This window comes from Lathamus discolor, chromosome 5, assembly GCF_037157495.1.
Source record: "Lathamus discolor isolate bLatDis1 chromosome 5, bLatDis1.hap1, whole genome shotgun sequence".
Lineage (NCBI taxonomy): Eukaryota > Metazoa > Chordata > Aves > Psittaciformes > Psittacidae > Lathamus > Lathamus discolor.
The window spans coordinates 33513964-33536677 of record NC_088888.1 but is presented as its reverse complement, the minus strand read 5'-3'; the positions used below and the strand labels follow the sequence as shown (position 1 = coordinate 33536677).

Below are 22714 nucleotides of genomic sequence, written 5' to 3'. Positions count from 1 at the left end.
CACCTCCTGGGTCAAGCGCAGACGGTCCCCGGACAACACCGGCCCGGAAGGTCCCGCCACGGCCGGGGGGCGGCTCCGGACGCACCCGCACACACACAACCGCACACACACACACCCGCACCACCGGACGTGCGCACCCGCACGCACACCCGCAGACAGGCGCACACGTGCGTGCACACCCGCCCCTGCCCGGGGAACCGCCGGTTCCGCTCCCCCCCGTCCTCGCCCCCGGGCTGCAGGGGACATACGGGGGGTCCCGCACTCACTTTCGTCCTGCCGTTGATTTTGTAGTTGCCCAGCTTGCCGTTGCAGTGTCGGATGAGATCGTCCATGCTGTTCATGAGGAGCCGGATGGCCTGGCAGCCCGGCTCCTTGCCCTCCACCCAGGTGATCTTATCGCCGCGGATGTCCTTGGAGGAGTCGCTCTTCTGGCTGACGAGCTGCCCGTCGGTGAAGCGGCCGGTGTGGTGTAGGGCCCGCACCTCCTCGGCCACCAGCCCGCCCAGGTCCTTGCCGAGGAAGTCGTCCACCACGCAGATGCCGTGCTTGTTCATGCAGGGCACGATGTACTCCAGCGCCAGCCGCTGCGGCACCAGCGACTTCGTCTGCCCATTGGGGCGCAGCGCTGCCCCGCCGGGCCCCGCCTGCACGCCGCCCGGGTATAGGTTCGACTTGTCCCGGTACAGCAGCACCGCGTCCCCGGAGGGCGAAGGGGACTGGGCCGCGGCCGGGGCTTCTGCCTCACCAGCGGCGGCTGCGGCGGCGGCGACGTGGTTGTTGGCCAGCGGGGCGGCCTCAGCGGAGGCCTCCGGGGGCGGCGGCGCTGCGCCCTTCCCCGCCGCAGCTCCGGCCCCCGCCCGGCTGCCGCCTCCCGCCGTGGCCCCGGCGCTGTGGGCGCGGGTCGGCGGGGGGTGCCCGCCGCGGGGCTCGGCAGCGCCCCCTGCTGCGGCTGCCGCTGTGCCTCCGCCGCGGCAGATGAGCTTGTGCTTCTTCCAGTCCTGGCGCTGGTGCTCCTTGCTGCAGTAGAACGAGCTGCGGCAGCGCCCGCACCGTAGCAGGTTCTCCATCTTCCCGCACAGCTCGCAGTACTGCCGGTCCCGCTCGCTGCTGTTGCTGCTGCTACTGCCGCTGCTACTGCTGCCGCTGCCGCCGCCGCTGCTCTCGCCACCGCCCTGGCCGGCGCCGCCGCCGCTGTCATTCGCCATGGCGCTGGTGCCGCCGCCGCAGCCCCGCTCCGCCGCCGAGGGGTTATGTAAGGAGGCGGGCGGGAGCAGCGCTAACGCGGGCCCCCGCCCGGCCGCGCGGGGAGGGAGCGCTCACTGCATCATGGCCGCCCGGCTCCGCCGCGGCCCCCGCCGCCCTCCGCCGGCCCGCGGCCTCCTTCGGGCGGTCGGGCGCGGGGTTGCCGCGGGGGCCCGCGCCGCCCTCCCTGCACGTCTAACGCCGTTAGCGCCGCCTCATCGCCGCCCCGGCGGCTCGGCCTGAGGGGAGAGAGCGGCGGCGGCGGGCAGCCGGCTGGCACGGTGGGGGGCCTGCCTTCCGCTCCCCTCCGGCCTCTAAGCCCAGTGCGCGGGCCGGCGCGGCCGCCGCCTCTCCCCACCGCGCCTCCGCCGCTGTGTCGGGCCGAGGAGGAGGTGCCACTCTCGCGGCCCGCTTTGCACGTACGCCACTTCCAGCCCGCCAGCGCCGGCGGCGCGTCAGGCGGGCGGGGCCGCGCCGCGAGGCGGGCGGGGCCGGGTCGGGCTGCGCCGAGCCGAGCCGGGAAAGGCCGCGCCGTGCTGAGGAGCCGGTCGGCGGCTCCGCACCGCCGCAAACGCGGGGCCCGGCTCCGAGCGCTCGGAAAGGCTTCGGGCTGTGATCAGGCGGCCTCTACTGGGGAGACCTCGGTTCGGCGGGAGGGCGGCCGGGCGGAAGCAGCCACCGGGCAGTGGGACCTCCCGGGCTGCCGCGGACCCGCGGCGCCAGGGACGGGGAGAAGCTTTGCTGAGGGGAGTGGGGGGTCATCGATCTCGGCTGCCCGAGACATCGCCGGCGTCCCCGCGCGGGCTGTGGGTCGCTAATCCGTGGGTGCCCTTGACCCTGTCGCCGGTGTTGATCTCCCCCCCCCGGGTGAGCGCAGGGGTGGGGGTCCGCTGCAGGTGAGGCAAGGCGCCGAAGAGCAGGAGGGCGCCGGGCTGACATGGAAGCTGGGCGTGTGGTCTGGAGCAACGGAGGGTGTCGGCACACCCGGCCACAGTGGAGGGCTAGATTTTGTCACTCCCATAGGCCCCAAAATATCCCCGCCAGATGGCTGGTGGAATGGGACGAGCCCAGGCGCTCTCATAAGTAACTTGGGGCTTGTGTCCCACCTAACTTGGCAACGAAGGCCGGAGTCAGACCAGTTAAAAAAGCAAAAAGGAGGAAGAAGGAGCAGGTGAGGTGGCCACTGAAACGAGGAAAGGCCAGGACTTGGAGCCAGTGCTGTGATCAACATGGCAAAGTCCCTGACAGGAAAAAGGAAGCTGGTTTTGGCAGAGCAGTGCTGGTGGAGAGACAAAGGTCCCAGCGCAGTCACGTCAGCTGTCAGAAGCCGTATGAAGATCTGGGCTCTTCTGAGGTGATATGTAATCTCCAGTCGATCCCGAAATCATGGTTTTGCTTGCTTGTGATAGATGTTAGGGAAGGGGAGTGTATTGTGCAATTTGCCCTGATGTAGCGCAACATGGTGGTCGGTGCCTTGGAGCCACGTGGTAAACTGGAACAAGGTTCTGCCCACCCCCTTGGAAAGCCATTTGGTGAACAGACAGCAAGTGTTCGCTCCGTGGGTTGGGCTGGTGAGAGGCAGCGGCTGCAGCTGGTGTGTACTGCCTGTAAGTTAAGCAAATCAATTATGAAGTCCAAGGAGTGTCAAATACGTGATCCAGTATGCACTTCTGGGGGTAGAAAGGTGAAAGCAATCTTCTGGGTAGTAACCAATAGGCTGAAGCAGGGTTTTGTGTGATTCTAGATAAATCAGTTTGTAATTTGTCGCTATAGAAGAGGAATAGTAATGCTTTTGCTCCTCACAGGCTGGTGTGAGGCTTAGGACTGTAATATACTTGTGTTATAGTGAGATGGCTTTATGTACACAGCTAAAATGGTTTGGTTCTTATAATCTCTACATAGAATTGGATTTAAAATAAACTGACATAGCAATAGGACTTGGAGGAATGTTAGGCACTGCATGTAGTATGTGAAGGATGTAAAAGGAGAAACAAAGTGTGCCAGCACTACAAATGCCTGTGGTACAGGCAGAAAATGAGAAGGAAGGGCAAAAGGAGTACTAAGAGGACAAGGTCATGAAAGCCCAAAGGGTAAGATTTCAAGGTGAACGTGATCAGTAAGCTCCAAGGCTGCATTAAAAACAAGCAAACAAACAAAACAAAACAAAAAATAAACTGGAAAAGCTGGGAACTAAAACCCGATAGAGTTGCAGTTTAGTAATTTCTTTGGTTATTGCTCTTGGAGGAAAATACTGGAGTAGAGGTGGAAGGAGGTGAGTTAAAAACAAGTTTTAAGCCCAGAGCATAAAGAGGACAAATTTTTAATCTAAATTTAATGAGAGTTGTTCTTTAACTGCAGGTAGAAGAGGTACGTCAGAAATAGCTAGGCATCTCTCCAACTTGCTTTATACTGATATAAATTGAACTGAATTCCTTGGACTTGCAGCATTGTTAAACTGGGCTGAATGAGAAGAGAGTTATTTTCACAAACTTCAGAAATGCAAACAATAACTTCCTGCCACAAAGAAGCTGAAGAGTTAAAAGACTTTTCGTATTCGATGCATATTCCTTCAGCAAACATAGTGGAGATGAAGGTCACAGACTTGAAACTCAATAATCCAGCTACAAAACAAATAAGAAAAGCACCAAGGTACAAATATGGTGCCTGGCTAAATCCTAATGATAGTTATTCATTCATGGGCTAATTTGGCTTCAAAAGTCTTTTGTTCTTTCCCTCTCTTTCCCACATGTCTTTTGGGATACAATTAATGGTCTCGGTCTCAGTTTTTACTAAGTTTTAGTTTTGCTAATGTGCTGAGCTACCTCAGATTGTCGTGACAGACTGTTCCCCAGTGTGGTCAACAGAAACACTGAGTTCGACAAAACCCATCTTCCGGTATATGAAGCATGTGCCATATATTATGATTGCAGCACTTTGCCTCCAGCACAAAACAATTTAATGAAGGTTGTGGCCCAGCAACAAAGCTGCAGAAAAGAGACAAAGCTGCAGAAAAGAGTGGTGGTGGTAAGGAAACTCTGGAAGACAATGACTATTTATATTACAATAGTGTCTACAACATGCTAGAAATGTTTTCCAAGCATATAAAGACTCTATTCATTGCCAAAGATTTTGTTCCTTAGCATACAGCATAAGGACAAAGCACCACAAAAAGCAATGTATGGTATACAAAGCAAAATGAGCAGCACCATCTTTGCCAAAACTGAGGCGGAAGGGACTTCCTCCTCTTTCTTCTCTGGTTACTCTTCACTTGCTAACATGGTATTTCCAAGATAGCCAGTTCCTTGTCTGTGTCAATGAATGTTGGAAGAGGACTTGACTGGTGACTAGGTAAGATGGGACAGATTGCTTTGCAAAAGAATGCACATGGAAAGTCTTCAAAGTAATACCAGTCACGATGAGGATGTTGTGGAATAAATTTAATGCAAGGTCATAGTTTTTTGTCACCACTGAGATATGGATCTGATCTGTTTATTAGAATTAAAAAAAAAAAAGGTTCGTCAATGAATAACTTTCCTGTTTTCATTAAGCAGTAATAATGGCTGCATTTATACCATGTGTTGTGTATTTCATGTACTGCAGCAGTAAGGTTGTATAAGCAACCAAAAAATAATCTTTGAAGCCCAAGGAGAAGGGAATGCAGGATAACAAGAGTAGTTTGTTTCACAGAACAAAATTAGCCTAGAAATGAAATAAAAAGTCTTATCCTCAGATAGTTCAGAACAGGAAAAAGTCCCTGGGATTCCAGGCTCAGTTTTTCACTGCTGCCAGAAGGCCCTCGGAAGCTACACATGCTTCTGAGGTCGGTGGAAGTGTAAGGCCTCAGTCAGAGAGTTGTGTGTCCACAGCAGCATCACAAAATTCAAAACCTGGCGCTTGTAGCATTTGCAGTCTTCCCCCCAGACCCCACTCTACTGTGTTCTTCAGCCTGACTGCTCTTACTCTGCTTAAACCATTATTCATGATCTCAACAGTGGCATTTTTCAAGCTTGCTTTTCATACTAGCAAGTGAACTGTAACAGGTTTGCAGCTTTTCCAAATAAAACTAGAGAACTGTTTTGTGTGAGTTGGATTCTCTGTTGAACTCACTTCCTTTCTAATCAGGACAAACTGTACAAAGTACATCCACAAGGCTATGCAAATGCTCCTTCTTTGAATGCATGCTCTTTTCCTGAGGTGCAAAAAGGGTCATTGTCTCCCAGATCATCTCCCAAATACCTCCCCTGCCACTGCACCTGCAAAAGGAAGAAAGGGTCACCCAGTAGAGGTGATTAGGAAGATGCAGAGGGATTGACTGGCTCTGCTAGTGCCACCATGACAGAGCACATGACCCAGGGAGCACATGACCCAAGGTCAAGTCCCTCTGTGGCCAGGACAAGCTGAGTATCAGCAGTTTCCAAGATCGAGGCTTCAGGTCTCTGCTGTGCCAAGAGCTTGATACTCTCCCTGTCACAGCACAAAGTAGCACACAGCCCTCAGGACAATCAGGCTCAGAGCCCTGAAACTAATCCCCAGTACCCTGGATCTCCTCCTATCCCACTTAGTGCTTGTTGATGCCATTGTGGAGTTGCCCTGAAAGATTTTGCTGAAATTAAAATACTAGAGTAATTTGGTGGTTTATCACTGAATATCATAATGGTGTAGTGTTTACAGAAAAACCCCTTTCATTATAATCTGAGATTATAAGGGTTGGGCTAAATTATAAAGAGAAGTATTCTCAATTACTTTGTATAAACGTGTGTTTAATATTATGTTTAATATTGTGGGATTCCTCCAGGCTCTTCAACTAAAGTTGTTTTTGCTGTCCCTAGATCTGTCTGAAATGATATGCATTTGCTTCTCTGGGAATATAGCCTATTTTTATTACACCAAAAATATGGTTTGGGTTGATCCAGAGAGATTTGCACATTAAAATATTTAAGTACTTTCATGAGCATTATGTTAAGGAAAAATGAATTATGCTAGTGAAGTACAAGACAATGTTCTTTTATTCTATTTAAGTGAAAATTCTGCTACCAGATGTTCATATCTGTAAAGCAATGGAAATGCAGCCCAGCTTAGAAAATGCTCCTAACTGACTCATTCCAGTTTTGTCCTCATTTTAAACTTTATACCATGGAAAGTTCAAAAGCTTTTTCCACATTGTTTGTGAGGTTTCTCTAGAGGGAGTATTTCTGGCTTTGGTTACAAGAGAACTCCCTCTCTTGCTAAAGATTGTCGATTATGTACATTTTTGGCCTCTAACTTAAGCAAGCCAGGAGGCCCTCGGGGTGCTTAAAGTCCAGCTATGGACAGAAGGTTTTTTTAAAGAACATTTTAAAAACACTATTTGAAATCCACATACTGACACAGTGATAAGCATTTTTGGAACAAAAAAAAAAAAAAAAGAGGAGATTCCTGTTTCATCGGTATGTAGCTCAAATTTGTCTGAACTGCTTCAGAACTGCACTCAGTTTCAGTGCAGACAAGTCTTCTAGCATGAGAACAAGAGGGTCAAATATAAAGAAAGTCTCTCCAGTGCTTTGTAGGTCCATAATCATAACATGACCTTTTCACTTTGCATCTGATATGTACTTCCTGCCCCTGTGTCATCATGATTCAGCATTGTGACATGCTGAAAGATCATCAAGGTGGAAACAATGCCGAGCAGTGTTAAGATGGTGTGGTCTGCCATGATTATTTTGCACGTACCTGATTCATTGCACATCATATTTTCTCTTTCCTGGTGTTTCAGCTGCCAGGCACGTAGTGCTCTCCTCTGTCAGTGCCTGTCCTTGTATTCAGGAAAGAGAACAGCCCTGGACTGTGGGCAAGAAGGACAGTTTACTCTGTGTTCCTTGGTCCAGGAAGCTTGAGAGCACCTCAGCTTACACATTACAATATATCCAGCTATTTAATGAGTTACAGTCTCAACTTTTTTTCTTCCTCTACATAGAAACTGTTACCCGGAGCTCAAGAACTGTCCCTGAAGCCATAAAGATGTATCTGTTAGAAGACTGGACATTTTATCTCTGGGTGAAGAGGTAGTTTCTTTTGCCTCTCTTCAGCTGACTAGCACAATTTCTGGTATCTCTGTATTCCTTTTCTCATTGAGGCAGTTGTACCAGTAAGGGAGATTGTAAGAGAACGGTGAGCTTAAAACATTTGCTGCTATGAAACAAGAAACCTGCCATAGTAATTTAAGAGAGGAAGGAAAAGGTAATAGTGAGGGAGTTTTGGAGCTGATAAAACCCATCAGGTGTCATTCATCAGTAATACTTTTTTTTTTTTTGATGAGGTGATTTCTGGAGAAGAATGGGTGCAGGCTTCATTTTTGTTTGTTTTCCGAGTGAACAATGGTGGCCTCCCCTTTTTTTGAACAATAGGGATACAATATTGCCGCTCATGTTTTGTTAAACTATCAAGATAGCACATCTGTCCTGAAGAGCTCACCTTTGCCAGGGCTGGCTACAGACACGCACACAAGCATTGTGAGCCTGAACCCTGAAGAGCCACTGCAATCAAGGTGGACTCGGTACAGCTCAGCACCGTGTTCTGCACTCCCCACTCCCTTTCTGCCTGGGCAGTGCCTGTGTGTTCCCATGCACCCCTCTGATGCGTATCAAGGTGCAACATCCCATTGCTCTCCTGCCATTGCCCCCTCAGTGTCTCCCTCATCACAAGGGCTTTGTGATGCCTTTTCTTGCTGTTTCCATCCTTATCTAAGTCACAGGCTTTTACTCCATGCCCCTCTGTTTGGCTCTTGTGCTTTCTGCAACACTTTGGTTGTGCTGCGTTTAAGTCACAATGTTGTGTTGCAGCCCACCAAAAGGGGTGGTTCTGCTCCCTCCAGCGCCATACTCCTTAGCACCACGCTTGTCAAGCCCTTTGGTGAGTCAGTTCAAGAGAATAGTTTTCTGTTGGATTAACAAGTTGGATTGGCTTACCTAGTGGTTTGATGTGGTGCAAGAGAGGGTGTGGACCAGCAGGGCCAGGAGTCAGGGAGGGAAAAGCAGGACCACCCAAGTCAGGACGGTAAGCTGACTCAGTCATGTCATGTAACTTCACCCACGTTCACTTCATATTATATAACTTGACCCAATTCTACTTTCTCCCTAACTGAGAGAGAAGTCTTTCCTTTCAAATCTGTATTGAGAGAATCAGCAGATCCAAAGTGCAGGATATTCTATACCAAGCGAGGATAAGGCCTACCATCACCTGATTCTGGCATTTAAGGATATGAGGAAAGGAGGTTTAGTTTATTGACTCTGAACAGCATGCCAGGGACTCACATTTGGAAGCTGTTGGGTTTTTTTTCTTTTCAGTTTTTAGAATTTAAAAGGTTCTGTCTGTTGGTTAAAACAGTTCTTAAGATTGAACAAAAGTATTACTAAAAATTGTGGTATCACTGCACACTCATTATGATGGTATTCTGTGCCTTCTTGTTTCGTCCACTAACAAGTACCGCTCTCTCTGAAATACTCTAATACTAGAGTAAAATATTTCAGCATCTTATAAAGCACTTCCCAAGCAACTTCTACCGAGGACAGATATTTACTGAACCAGGAATGCTAGTAGTGGATATATAATAATTTAAATTCCTGTATTAATATGACAGAATTGTGTATTCCACCTGCATGATCTGAACTGACACTATTGGTTTCATGTGTTTCGATGCACATTCAGATGGCACAACGCTGTTAATGAATCCAGTAAAACATAATCCTGGAATTGTACACTGGAGAACATTTACAAAACACTACCTAAATGTTAGGTCCTGGAAAATTAAACTTACCAGGAGTTCATGCAAGCACAAAGCTGAATATGAATTATTAACATCTTTGGTGTGTTCTTGAAGTGATAGTACGTGCTACAGAGCTGTAATTAGGGCTGGGTTGCGTCTGAGTCTTGCTATCATGCTGCATCAATTTGTCACTGTTAGAACTGCTACCCCTGAACCTGTTCCTTGCTCACCCGGCTGGCTAATTAGTGACCTAGAGATAAGGTGGCATTTATTAGTACTAGAAGAAATTGCCTTTCATTTTTATGCAGAAGCAAAAAGCAGGTCAGCAAGCAATTTATACATTCTTCATCCACCCACAGTGCAATGGACGATTATAACGCTTATCTCGTCAGGAGGTAGATTTCATTTTTTTCCCTTACTGTTTCATTAGGGTTACATGTTCTCCCTGGCATTATTCTCTATCTTTTAGTTGTTGGTGGTTGGTTGGGTCTTTTTTGTTGTTGTTGTTTGGTTTGTTGGTCTGGGGGGGAGAGGAGGGTCTAATCTCGGACTGTGTCTAGTGCTAGGACCATGTTCAGGAGTTTTCATTAAAAAAACCAGATTCCTGAAAGGGTTCCTCAGATTACAGTTTCCTCACTGTGTTACAGAGTTTGAACTGGAGGAGGGGATAGTCAGAGAACAGATGATTCTCTCCTCACCTATTTACCAAATGGTAGATGTTGAAATTTGGGTGGGAGGCAATGCTCCTCCCTTGTCCAAACATACCCTCCAATAAAAGCCATGTGCTGTGGGTAAAAGTAGTGATGTGCTTGCTGCTTTGCTTTTCTTTTTCTCTCTTTTTTTTTTTAAACAGCAGCTTACCAATGCGCGAGGCCAAACATGGCTGCTCATATCCACACAAAGGCTCGTGTTTGTGAATATGCCTACTCTGCGTACCCAGCCTGGCTCCTACCTTATTTTTGCTAGGATGACCATTCCTCCTCTATTTTAATATATATTCGGTATTTAATCTGTGACTTGTGTAAAAGAAATGCTGAATCATATGTTTGTGGAGCAACACTCAGCAGTGCATTTGTTAGTGGAACCTTATTTTCAATTTAAAAATACCAGCTTCAAGAGACTGAATCTTTTACGAAAAAGAAAAACCAGCACAAAGCTGAAAACAGTTCTCTCTCTGATATCTCAAGATAGCACTGAATTGCAGACCTAGGATAAAAATCAGTTGGGAACGTGGGCTCATGTTCGAGAATCTGCCTCAAGCCTCTGATTTTGCATTTGTAATCCAGGTATGGATGAGGCATGTTGGGAAGAAAACTTCTTCAAAGCTTTATAAATGCCAGTGTATAACATCAAATAGTTGCCTGGTGCACAATGTATTTTACTGCAAAGGTTTACTGAATGCTGGCCAAAGCTATGAAGCAAGGTGCAGGCTCGTTTCCCTTTGCAAGCCTTCAAAGCAGCTAGATGGGAGCCCTTCCAGAAAGCTCTCTGGAAACTTTCGTCTAGCCTCAGCACTATAAATAGAGGAGGTCTTCATTCCCAAGGAGGTTTTGCAATGCTGTTCTGCAGGGGAATGCCGAGCTCCAATGGAAGCGGAAGGAGAGTTATGGAGTGTCATGGTGGGACTGGGAAGGGGAATGGGATCTCCTTGAATGTGAGATAAGGTCTGCGGGCAGATTGAGAGGAGAATAATTAAGATGAAATGCTCTCCCCGAAAATGTGTGTGCAAGGAGAAATTCCTTTAGATCCTACACTGAAAATACTGCCAGGAGAGTGGAAAATGCAGCCACACTGACTGTCAGCTGAAATGACAAAGAAATATATATTATTTCCTCCAGCAGTCGAGAAACGTGCCCGAAGAGATCATTCACCCTCCAGAATGACTGAAGAAATAGTTTCACTGGGATCAGTGAAAACAGCAATAAATGCTGCTAGAATTACTGTAGTTTACCTCATAGAAATTTAATTGCCCTAATGATCATCACCCGTGATGAGTGACATGATATACGACACAGTAATCACAAACATAACTCTGGAGTAAGTCCCAAGAGCTCACACTTGGAACTTTGTTCCTAAAAAATGCTCAAATATATAAGAAAATCTGCTGACTGCTACAGAAGCTAGAAAAATCTGTCCTAACACTCTCCATTTTCATTAGTGTACGTCCCTTGATTGTGTCAGCAGACTAAAAAGCATCGTCTTCCAAAATGTAGCTCCAGTGTATTTTTCAAGATTTACCTACAGTGTAAAGGTGGGGCAAAAATTTTGTTGGGGTCAAGCTTTGTGTATTGGTTTCAAACAAAATTACTTTAAAAATGGGACTGAAAAAGGGAAATTTCACTCTGATTTCTGATAGCTCAGCCTCATGGTTCTATCACAGTCTTGGTTACTGTACACTTGAAAGAGGAATACTCCATTGCCGGTTTGATTATTTTGTGGGGAAAAAAATCAGAAAATACAAAAAAGAGGTTTCATCCTGACTAAGCACAGTGATTTGGAGCCAACCAAGCTAATTTGGGAGACAACATTCTGTCTACAGAAGAATGAAAATGAAAGCAAACCATTTTCCTGCTCACAGACTGCATATTGAACACACTGAGCTATAGATAAGTTACCATTTGATCTCAAAGACCTTTGATATACAGTCTTTAAATGTTTTTATTCCTGCCACCAGAGTTTCAGAGTTAAGAGAGTTCTTTATTTTGCTGATACAAAAGAACATGGAAATGATAACAGAGGAACACTTTGCCATTGCCCTAAGAGATTGTCATCCCTCTGCCTTTGTTACAGTGTCACCCAGATATAATTTCTTTAAAGGTGAGGGAGATGTGCTTTCTGTGCCAGAACAGTACTTACTTCTTTCAGAATGCTGAGATTTTATGGTAGAGTTTTAAAATCAGAACAATCTGATCTTAGATGGGCTAGAACATATGATACAATGTGCTAATTATAAGGTAAATTACAAGGAAATAAAAACAAAAACAAAAACAAAAGTGATGACGAATTCCTGGCTTTTAAGTACACCATGACAAACCATGTACAGATGGAAAGGGAATTCAAACAGTGGCATGCATAAGCTCCCAAGCACTTCCTTTTGCTTTTTGATTCCAGTGAGAAAAATGATCCTAGACTATCCTAGCCGGCTTCAATTGAATTGTCTACTGCTGCAATCTCAAAGGCCAGAGTGGAAAGAGTTTTGTTCATGTAAACAGGTGTAAAGGAGAAGAGCAGTCACTCCGATGTTGGTGTAATCCCTCTGAGCAGCTTCACAGAAGCCTTAAGGCTGCACTGAAGAGGAGCACACATAGCTGACATGTGTACAGTGGTTTTCAGAATACTTTCTTAATACTTTGACAATTACTGAAATACATGGTTCATAAATTGGTCTGGCTGCGCGCTGTGTTGGTGTGAGAATGCCTGAGAAAGAAGGGAGAGGCCAGAACTTGTTTCCAGGTGGTTTATTGACTATTAAACTCTTATAGCCAGATAAAAGCAGCAGCAAATAACCTGATCCATGTGTTACAACACTGCACAGTCTCACCTTCTCCCTCCTTGCATCGTATTTCCTATCTAGGTCACTGTGCATTGTGAGGCTGTTGGTTTACCAGATAATGTTTCTACATGTTGACCCAGACGCAGTGATGACAAGCACGTTTTCAGGCTATTCATGCAAATTGCCAGTGTCCTGAGCCTGCTCCTGGCACGTATTTTACCTTCCTCCTTGCTGGTTTGGTGCTTGGTATGGTTTGTCCAGCCTTATGGCTGGAATGGGCTATACCAACAGCTTTGTAGATAAAGCCATCTTGCCATCAGCCTGTCAAACATAAATTCCATCACTACCTTGCAACTGCTATATAATTAAATGTTCTGCTAGGCATACTCTGGTTTAACGAGTTTTATGAGTCATGGCAGCAGAAGGAAAGGAGAGTCCCCCAAAACAAGAATGGGCACAAACACCCCCTTGATAATCATCTTATTTAGACAGACTAAGGTTCTTGCTTGTCCAGAGAACTGAACACTAGGTCTCCTCAGATCCCTTGTCAGAGTATCTCACACTGATGCTCACTGATCTGGAGAAAGCGATTTTGCAGTTCTGAATTACTTAAAGTGGTACAGACACTTGCAAGGAAGTGGTTTGCTCTGAGTCTGTGGCATATTGGTTTGAGAGTGTTTGAGAAGGAAGGAAGAGGTGAGAACTTGCAAATTCTGTGCACTCATAAGCTCAACCCCAAACTCGTCTACCCCACAGGATGTGTATTACATGAATGAAGAGAGCATGGCCCTCTCCTTTACATTGCCAAGATCCAGTCAAGATCCCAGTGTTTAAAGCAGCACAAAAACAATCTCTTCCTAGCGGCAAGGAATTAGGTGCATGAAAATCACTGGTGCAAGAAGACAGCTCAGTGGCTTGGAGTTCCTTTGACCAGACTCACCCTCTTGGTGTGGCTCATGCCAAACACAACAAGCTATGGAAAGTAAATGTCAGCTGCGTTAGCTTCTGGGGCATATCACCACAAAGGTGTGTAAGCCAATCTTTAAGCTCCTGGTCTGTCATCTGAAGAGATTACAGCTCACCCAGCACTCGGGCACACACACTCCTGGCCAGCTTTCCTTGACCTATTTACAAACAATGAACTAGACACAGGCAGACCTTGTACTTCAACTGCTTGAGCTAGTGCTGCTCACTTTGACTCGAGAGGGCCAAGGGAAGCATGTACAAGCAGTTTGCTGACAAACCTGGGACAGTGGTTGTGGTTAGCAGGTGATGAGCCAGGGAGGGGTAGACTGGGACATAAACCCTCCACCTATACCTGGAAGAAGACTTGGGTCTCCAGCCTGGTTGTGGCCATATGGAACAGAATACAGGCTATGACTGCTGAAGCAGGACTTTGACAAAGGCTGTTCCTTCCCTTCTTCTCCCCATGCCATCCTAGGAGGTGTTGCAGCTGCCCCAGCAGCCTGTCTGCTCCTCCTGTGGCTGCCCTTCTCCCTCTCAGGACTGAGCACTGTGTCTTCATGCAGAGGCTGTCCAAACCATGCTGAGTTGGCTCTGTGCAGTCCCTCAGATGGGACAAGGATTGGCCTCTGCTGCAGCCCCTCTGCTGTACCGTTAACTTAAGCTGTATATCTATCTGGGTCCCATTGCAAATACCGAATTAAACCGTTAATACCCCTGAGCAGGGATGGAGGGTTAAATCAGATGAAAGATTAGAGTACCTGAGCAGGATATATGCTTAACTAAGGGCCCTGAGTCTAAAACTGAGATCCCAAATCCCCCCAGTCAGCTGGCTACACCCTGGTGGTCCTTGGCACCTGCCTGCTCAAGACCAGGACCCTAGCCTCATGTGCTGGGCATCCTAACCCACCAGCAGGAGAAGCGTGGCATGGGAAGTACTGTTCAAACCTGAGGCAGGTGCCTGACCTGTAGAAAGCTGTGGGGTTCACACACAGCCTGCTCCTCCAGACACAGCCAGTCCTCCGGCATTTCTTGAGGTAGCCACCAAAGTATCTGCTTGAGGTGCTGACAGAAGAGCGGTGCCTGGGCAAGCAAGAAACACAGTCCATACATGAGAAGCACGGGAGTTCTGGCATACAGCACCTTCAGTTTGTACATCCCAGGAGAACTGAAAAAACCCCAAACTAGTAAATAAAACTGTCTGCTTGTTCTGGCTCAGGTGACTGGACACGGAGACTAGGTAATGTGAGTTAGTATACATTAATTTCCATTTCTTTGTCTTTTATAAGCTGTGAAGTACACTCTCATATGACTTCCTCAATCTTCAGAGGCTTCAGCTCTGTTCTCTTTTTAAGCCTTGATATATCCATTCTGTTTTTAGTCTTGCAGACTATTTTTGGATAATATCTACATGCTGTAGTCTTTTTTTAGCTAGCCTCACAGCCAAAATTGTGCCAGACTCTCCTTCTTTCATACCTTGCTTGCTGCAACATCCTTTCTCTGGTTGTGAGATGCATACACGTTTGCCCTGCGGTTATTTATTCACAGGGCTGCTGCAAAACTTGTTCTCTTTGCTTGCTGTTTTGTCAGCCCTTTCCACTGACCTTATCTCAGTAGAAGTACTCAACCCAATTTATACAAGCCCATTTATATTGTGGCTGATGGTTTTACTCTATATGTGCAGATGGACTTATTTGCACATGCACAGAGAGTGGAGTGAGTTTGCTGCACCCCAGGTTACTGCAGGAAGGAGCGCAGCCGGAGGTGTCCTGCTGCTGGGACACCACCAAGTGCAACATGCCCCTTGGGGCTCACTGTGGATGAGCTGCAGGCCATGGAATCACTGTAAGTGGCTGTTTATTTCCATCATCACTTTTTCTGGTGTCCCAAGGCCCCATTGCTGTCGCATCAAGGATATGAGCCACTCCCATGATGGGCAATAGCGCAAGGAGCCCTGCAGAAAGGTGGATGCAAGGTGCCAGAATAGCCCTGCCATCCCCAGAGCAAATTCCTCCTGCCTACAGCCTAATTGCTGTGAGCTCCAAGTTGCCTCAAGAAACTGGTTGACAAAGAGAGTCTCTAGGCAAAAGACCTGATTTTCGTTAGTATAATCTGTGATGGGCCACTCAGAAGCAATCTGCACAGTCAGGTAGCTCAGAGGCCATTCTTCCCTGGTAGATCACCTGCTAGGATCCTACATAGACTCGTGCTGCTTCACCAGCTCTCCTGCCTATGCTGAGATGTTCTGCGAGTTATCTGGGGGCTTATTTTAAGGAACAGGATGGCACTGATCTGCAGTCTTCCAAGGCACATACTGTACATCTGGGAACGCTCTAAAGCTGCTCTCAGCAAGCACAGATTGAGTTTCCTGATTTTAAACCATCGAACACAGCTGCTTGTCTTTGCTTTGAAAGCCTTCTGAGCCTATCTTCATTTTTTTCCATGGCAAAACACAAGCTGAAATCCCACCTTCAAGGAGATGCCCCATACTTAGGTTTTATCCCTGCAATTTTGTGCTATCACACTGCCTTTAACTTTCAGGAGATGCTCCCAGTGAACATCCACTTCCCAAAAGTCCCTTAGACCTGTCCACAGTCAAACTGATAATGGCAAGGCTGCTGGTGTTCCACTGCCCCTTGGGCTGGCCAGGCAGTGATACCACAGTGCTACTGCATTTCTAAATGGGCATGATATTAAATGGTATCACATATAGAATACTGCTCCATTTCTCTGCATACCGCAAACAAGATTACCTAGCACTTTAGAAATAGACAAAAACAGACATGCAGGCTCTGGGTTCATGCAGATGGTCATACAGAGTGCTTGGGAAACAAAGATCCTGAGCGTGACAGATATAATGAAATAAAGTATTCTAGATTTTTTTGGTGAATTCTGTTCTCTTGCTGCCACACAGAATTTGCCTTGCAGGTGAATCTGGGGCATCAATCTGCTTTATTTTGTTTTAAGACAGTAGTTTCTTCCCCACCCCCCAAACCATACTCTAATGTTAGTATTTTGCAAAATATAAACATTTAGACATTTTAGCTTGTCTGTGAAGACAAACTGAAATAGAAAATGGTGATGTTATGACAATGCAGAAATAATCATCCCCACCTATTGTGCGGACAGCATAAAGGCATTTTATGACAGAATAGCAAATCCCAAATGAGAACTGGAAGAAATTTAGTAGTATAAGTCACCTCTCTATCATCCAAGGTAGGGCTTTTGCCAGTATAAACTAGTTTGGTTACAAAACATCACAGTTCTTAGTGCAATTATTATACCAGGAAAACTAGTAGATCCAGACTGCCTACAAAAACATGACTGCAGCAGCCACCAATATCCCGAGGACTTTTTATGCCAAAGTCAGACGAGTTGCAACTCCTGATCTCATTGAAAGTTATTCCAAGAATGACTTTGTCGCACTGGATTGGATTCCCTTTCATGACAAGAGCACAAAGTGCACCTCTATAAAGTCACACATTCCAGAAAATAGGTAAAAAGTAATTTACTTTTTTTCAATGGCTGGGGAGGGACTGTGGTGTGAAAATGAGCCATTTCTGCATTGCTGCAGGAATTCTGCCACTCCAGTAAGCATCCAGCCTCTCACCAGCATGCTGCCCTCTGTATTTTGGAGGCTTGTGACCTTTATGCAGCTCCAGGTGGCCTCTTTTTCCCTCCTAGACAGCACGGCTAGGCCTCAAAGTCAACACAACGGTTAACTAGAACTGCTTTTAGCTTGATAAATATATCTGTGTGAAGGCATTGTGTGGCACATGTGAATCCAAGCGGGGCCAAGGTGCAGGCTGGGGCAACCGTGTGTTGGGCAGGAGGAACTCGCTCCCTCCCAGCATGTAAGCAGTGGAAACTTGCAGCACACAGGGCATGGCGATGTTAATCCCTCTCAGCTACACCACTTTCTTGTCCCACGCTTTGGTTTCCAAAAGCTCTCAGGCAGCCTGGTGAGGAGCATGTTAGGTTGCCTGCGAATGGATGGCATGGGGCTTTTCCCACTTTGTGAGGCTTTTCTGAGCTCTCCTTCTATCTGTTCTGCTGTGTTGCAGCTTTTCTAAGCCTGACAGAGAAATAAAAGCACCATCTTCCTTTCACCAGGATGAACAGAGCTGCTTCTGGGCATTGAGGCAGCAAGACACAGGGAATGCTGGCATGAGTCAAGTTTGGCTCTCCCCATTGGCAAAGTAAGCAGCTGGAATGTTGGTGGCTTTGCTACATACTTTAGCTACAGCAGAGCTTAGGAAGCTGGAATGGGAGGGTACAAACTAGTGTCCCTGCTCTCACCTCTGCTATTTCCCCTCCTGCAATGGTAGTAGGACAGCATACCGAACTCTTCAGGGTCTTCTGCCAGCTCCCTGTTCTATCTTGCCACTCCATCTTCCCATGAATGCTGTGAACCAGTCCCAGTCCTGGCTATTCATCCTTGGAGTGCAAAAGTCAGCTCTGCTGGCTCAGCTGGGCAGCCCAGAGAGAAACAATCAGGTGCCCTGAAATGCAGCATACCCAGCACCAAGCACCAGGCATGGGCTTGGCATGCCTTGGTACCTTCACTTACAATTAATGCCAACCTCTTTAACTTCATACTGCAGCAGCCTAGGAAAGTGCATATAGTCAGTGACTGGTCCTTTTTAGAGGTGCTGCTCCATTGCCAGGCTGCATGGAGCTCTGCAGGATCAATGGTGAGGAGAGCCCACTTCACAAGCTGGCTTCTGTGGTCAGCTCAGACCTGACTGCATTGAACAGGACTCAGAGTGTGTCCTTCACTGCACTGCATAGCACTGTGCAGGCACCTGCATCTGTGCAAAGCAGGTGCAAATCACTGTTGTTCATTTGTGGGGTGGGAATGACCTTGCTCAGGTACCAGGCTGTGTCTCCTGGGGTGCTGCACCTCCATGGATAACCAAGCCTTGGGCTTCTTTCCACTCCCCTGCTTGGGAGAGGAGGAGTTTGTTTTACTGTGTCAGGTTAGGTTTACCCAACTTCACTGGGTTAGGAGTTGCTTCCTATGCAGCTCAGCTGTCCCATCTCAGCACTAGCTGCCTCCAGGGGAAAGGGAGAGTAGGCAGTGAAGCACGGACACCCTACAGCTGTAGGACTCTACCTGTGTGGATGAGTTAACTGCCTTTGCCCACTTCTGCAAACTACTGCAAGGTTTATGCGCTTCAGTATCTGCCCTGTATGCATATCACTTACTTATTAAAAGCCTGACTGTTGTTCCCCTTCATCTGTTGCACGCAACTGCTGTTTATCCTAATTTGGATTTGGAAAAACCTTGTCACCCAGATTACATTAGCAGAAGGTGAAAGTAAGCAAGGAGGAAACAAGGACAACTGCATATATTCCATGTGGGTAGATTACTTGTTCCTTTTCTGTGGAACAACTGTGGATGCTTTTCTTACTTATAGAAAAAAAACCCTAAAATACACCCCACAAAGCACACACACACAGAACCCCCAAACAAGCAATAAACAATCAACAATCAAACCAAACCAACAAAAGGCCCCCAAACAAAACACCAAACAACCCCCAGACTTCTGATTAACACCAGGCATGCCCAGCTGTGTGCATGTAGCTGAGTGATGCCCCCACAGAGCAGGGCACATTCCATTTACTTGGCTCTTTGGGATTAACTGTCCCTTTCATCAAGCTGACTTGGACTACCGTTGCTGTTGATCATGCAATGCAAATCTTCCTGAGAAAAACTCCTGGGCTACTGATTACAAAAGACAGTCATTTCGACAACCATCACGTAACAAAATCCAGCCCCTCTATGTTGCAGGCAGTTGTTGTCATAGATAGGAACTGTTTCTTGATTACAGGCAGATATGAATATATGCGTCCTTTATACTAAGCAATGTTGAATATCTAGTGTAGCAAGATGAAAATCATTTGCCACTTGGGGGAAAGAGCTCTGCCAGAACATGGGAGGATGTGCATTATCTAACATCCTACCTAACACGTAGCAGCTACAAGCAACAAGCAGGAGGAGAATTACAATGCTTCTGCACGTGAGACACTGTGCCTGAAAAGCAGTAGGGTGTAGATTTACCCCCACCTCATTTTAAGTGTCTGAATGAAGCACTGGTGTCAGGACCACAGTTGTCCAGGGTGCTCCCCAGAGAGAGACACGGGTCAGATTGTAGGAGGGATAAATGGCTTTGTGCAGACACCTCCCTGTCTCTCCAGCACAGGAGACAAGAGCTACACTCCATACCTGGGAGGAGCCCAGCTGTAGTGAGGGAGCAGTGCGGCAGAAACACTGCCGGAAGGGAAGATACCGGTGGTTGTCTGGGGCCACTGTTAAGGAAGGGGGAATCCTTAAATGATTGGCTCAGGATTCCTCAGTTGCGGGGGACAGCCACAGCCAGCAGCAGTCAGCACGTACAGCAGATCCTGTTATCTCAAGCCCAGAGGTGTGCTTGGGAGGAAGGTTGTGCCGGGACAGTCACTATGAGATAAGAACTTCCTGTGATGCCAACTCTGAAGCTACACCGATTTACACTAGGATGAAAATAGCCCTTGGAGGTTTTACACTAGTGAAATGTCAGCCAGACTAGGGCATCAGGGCCAACATGTAAAGGAGCAGGCAAAATAGCAGCTTTTCTCCCTATGTGCTGGAGCTCTGCACTAAAGATAGACTCCTGAGCTATTTACTGGGACAATTGTGTGTCCCCTCTGCCTAGGGACATGTTTAACTCTGAATGATGTCACCATTAGAATAGGTATTGGACAGGCCAAGACTGTATTGTGCTAACAGAGAATGTAAAATAACCCCCGCCTTCTCACAGTGTGTTCCCTGTTAACACTTTCAACCTAAATTGGCCAGATCTCCTTCTCAAATCCCATGGGACCCCTCGGTGTCAGCAGAGCTTACATCCAGATGAGCTTCACAGATGGACAAGCTCAATGCACCTCCTTGATGCCAATGTGCGCAAAGGAAAAGTCAGCTTTTACTTTCCCAACAGACGCTGCTTTCCCAGGGGATGGACACCCTGCAGGTACCCACTCCTTGCCCCTGGCCACAGAAAGCCGCTGCCAGCAAAGCGGGGGGAGAGCAGAGAGGAGGTGGCTTCAAGGAGGATTTGGAAAAGCTCCAGTTATTGCAAGGCCAGTACCATGCTGAAGAGAAAAGGTGGGTGGCTCAGTGTATCTGTCATGGCCAGCAGTGCCAAGGTGACAAAGGGCATTTTCCTGGCTGTCAGCCTCGAGCCTGGGGGAGGCGGGTGTAGTTGCACCTTAAAGCAGCGGAGGTGAAAGTGTACATCGCTATGGACACATGTAGAAAGCCAGTCCCTGGAACACGATCAGTGGCTTCAGAGGTCTGAGGTACCCCCTATGTGTTGGTGCAGCTGACAGAGCTCACAGTCCAATTGCCTGACCCACACTCACCTCTGCTCCTTCTTCCAAGAATGAGGTTTTGAAGTTCACAAACACAAAAGAGCACTTCTGTGATGTGCTTTAGCACCTTGTCATCCACTATGGTCAACATACTGTTTTTAAAGTAGTTGGATCCACAAAGATCACGTTAAACTGTTCAAAATACACATTTCTTTCCCCAGTGAGGAAGGTGGCTAGCCCACTATGGATGTGTAGCCATCACATGGATAACCAACAGTAGCTGTGTGCCTCCCCTTCCTCCTTCTCTCCCTGTGATCCTGCATGCACCTTCTGGTGACTTCACTGGGGCACATGTTTTGGCTAGACCCCGGGCTTGTGCTGGTAGGTCCCCACAGACACTTGTGCAGCCCGAGGGCAGAGGCAGAGAGCCATGAAATGGCAGGGTCATTGCATGGGGGCTCAGCAACCTGCCTGCCACACAGTGTGCTTGTTCCTTGTTGCCTTGGTGGAGGAAGCACCTGGGCTGGAGAAAAGAGACGTTTAACTACTCCCTGAGATCAAAACGAAGAGCACCTTTGGAAACCTGGCAAGTATTAAGCAATGCCCGGGGCAGCTGGAGAAACAGAAGAGGATTTTGTGTTTTGCGCAGCACTGTGAGAAAAGGGAGCGACCTTCCTGCAGGGCTGGGAGACAGAGGCTCAAAGATTTGCATCCCAGTCTTGCAACCGGTGAGACACCCGCTTGTGTAAGAACAGGCCCCAGGAACGCCTTCCTGGGATGCCACCAACAGCTGCTCTGAGGACAGGAGCAGGGACAGAGACAGGAATTGATCCCTTGGAGCACTGAGCCTGGCCCAGGTCGCTGCAGGCAGGCATGGGGTACAGGTTCTTTGGAAACTAAACACACCTTATACTGAAAATTGGCAACATTTGCTGCTGTCTTCCTCTATGGGAAGCCTGCTTGGTCATGCCTCTGATAGCTAGGAACTTGCCTCTAATTTCAGGACTCAGTCTGTTGATGGCCAATTAGCACTCAAATATTTTTCAATTTTTCAAGTTAAATAGTTTGTCTTTTTTCTTCCGGTCACCCCACAGTGTTTATGGAGAGAAATTGCAAGCTCCATCATCATTTGCTTTGCTGAAATTCTTCCCATGTCTTACAGGATGGGCTGTCCGATCCCCATAATTTTCCATAATTTGGAATCCCCATAATTTGGACATCTCTTCACAGCACCTGTTCCAATTTCAGGGCTTTCTGGAAAACAGAGTCAACTGGAACTGTATACAGTATTCCAGATGAAGCTTATCCAGTGCCTTTTTTACAATGCCGTTAGTATTATTTCCACCTCTTTTCCGTCCATTTGTCACTACAGTGATTGATTCTATTTGTATAATTTTATCTCTCAGGGATTTCTGCCTGTGATACCCATAACATACTGAGTGCCGGCAACACCCTCCAGCTTTCTGCTGTTGACAGATTTCATCACACATCAGTTGTGTTTCACAACACTCCTGTTGGGGTTTTGGGTTGGGTTTTTTTGTTGGTTTGTTTTGTTTTTTTAATTTTTGTATATATATATATAAGCTGCCAGTAAAAATATCAAAAGCTTTAAGCCTGGTCTTTGTAGAACCCCCTCATTTTAGCACGACACCTTTACAACGTGACTTGTCTTTTTCCCTTCAGGCAGTTCCTTGCCCCTTTACAATTTGCCTACTAATCTCCATCTTCTCCAGTTTGTCTTTTAGTCACTTAAGTAGTGGCACTGAATCAAATGTTTAGTGGAGTGCAATAGGTGAGACCTACCATGCTTCCTCTGTCAAAGAGATTGAGTTATCACATCTAAGAAAGATAATTGCTTATTTTAGCATGATCTGGTTTTGAAAGACCCATCTTGCATCTTATCCCACTTCCCAGCTACTCAT

General features: G+C 47.3%; 2 protein-coding genes across 5 annotated transcripts in view; one reads left to right on the top strand and one right to left on the bottom strand.

The window, feature by feature from the left end:
* Positions 1-1689, bottom strand: part of EGLN1 (egl-9 family hypoxia inducible factor 1) — a 40444-nt gene extending 38755 nt beyond the window's left edge. The window contains exon 1 of one of the 2 annotated variants that reach the window (XM_065680277.1): positions 267-1689. In XM_065680277.1, coding sequence (XP_065536349.1) covers positions 267-1205 — 939 coding nt within the window. In that variant the 5' untranslated portion in view covers positions 1206-1689. The remainder of the gene's footprint in view (positions 1-266) is intronic. The other variant, XM_065680278.1, reaches the window with a different exon arrangement.
* A 40-nt stretch (positions 1690-1729) lies between these two features.
* TSNAX (translin associated factor X) overlaps positions 1730-22714 on the top strand; it is a 58413-nt gene continuing 37428 nt past the window's right edge. The window contains exons 1-2 of one of the 3 annotated variants that reach the window (XM_065680279.1): positions 7224-7283; positions 20420-20586. In XM_065680279.1, coding sequence (XP_065536351.1) covers positions 7240-7283; positions 20420-20586 — 211 coding nt within the window. In that variant the 5' untranslated portion in view covers positions 7224-7239. Of the gene's footprint in view, positions 2850-7223; positions 7284-20419; positions 20587-22714 lie in introns of those variants that run through there. The other 2 variants (XM_065680280.1, XM_065680284.1) reach the window with 2 other exon arrangements.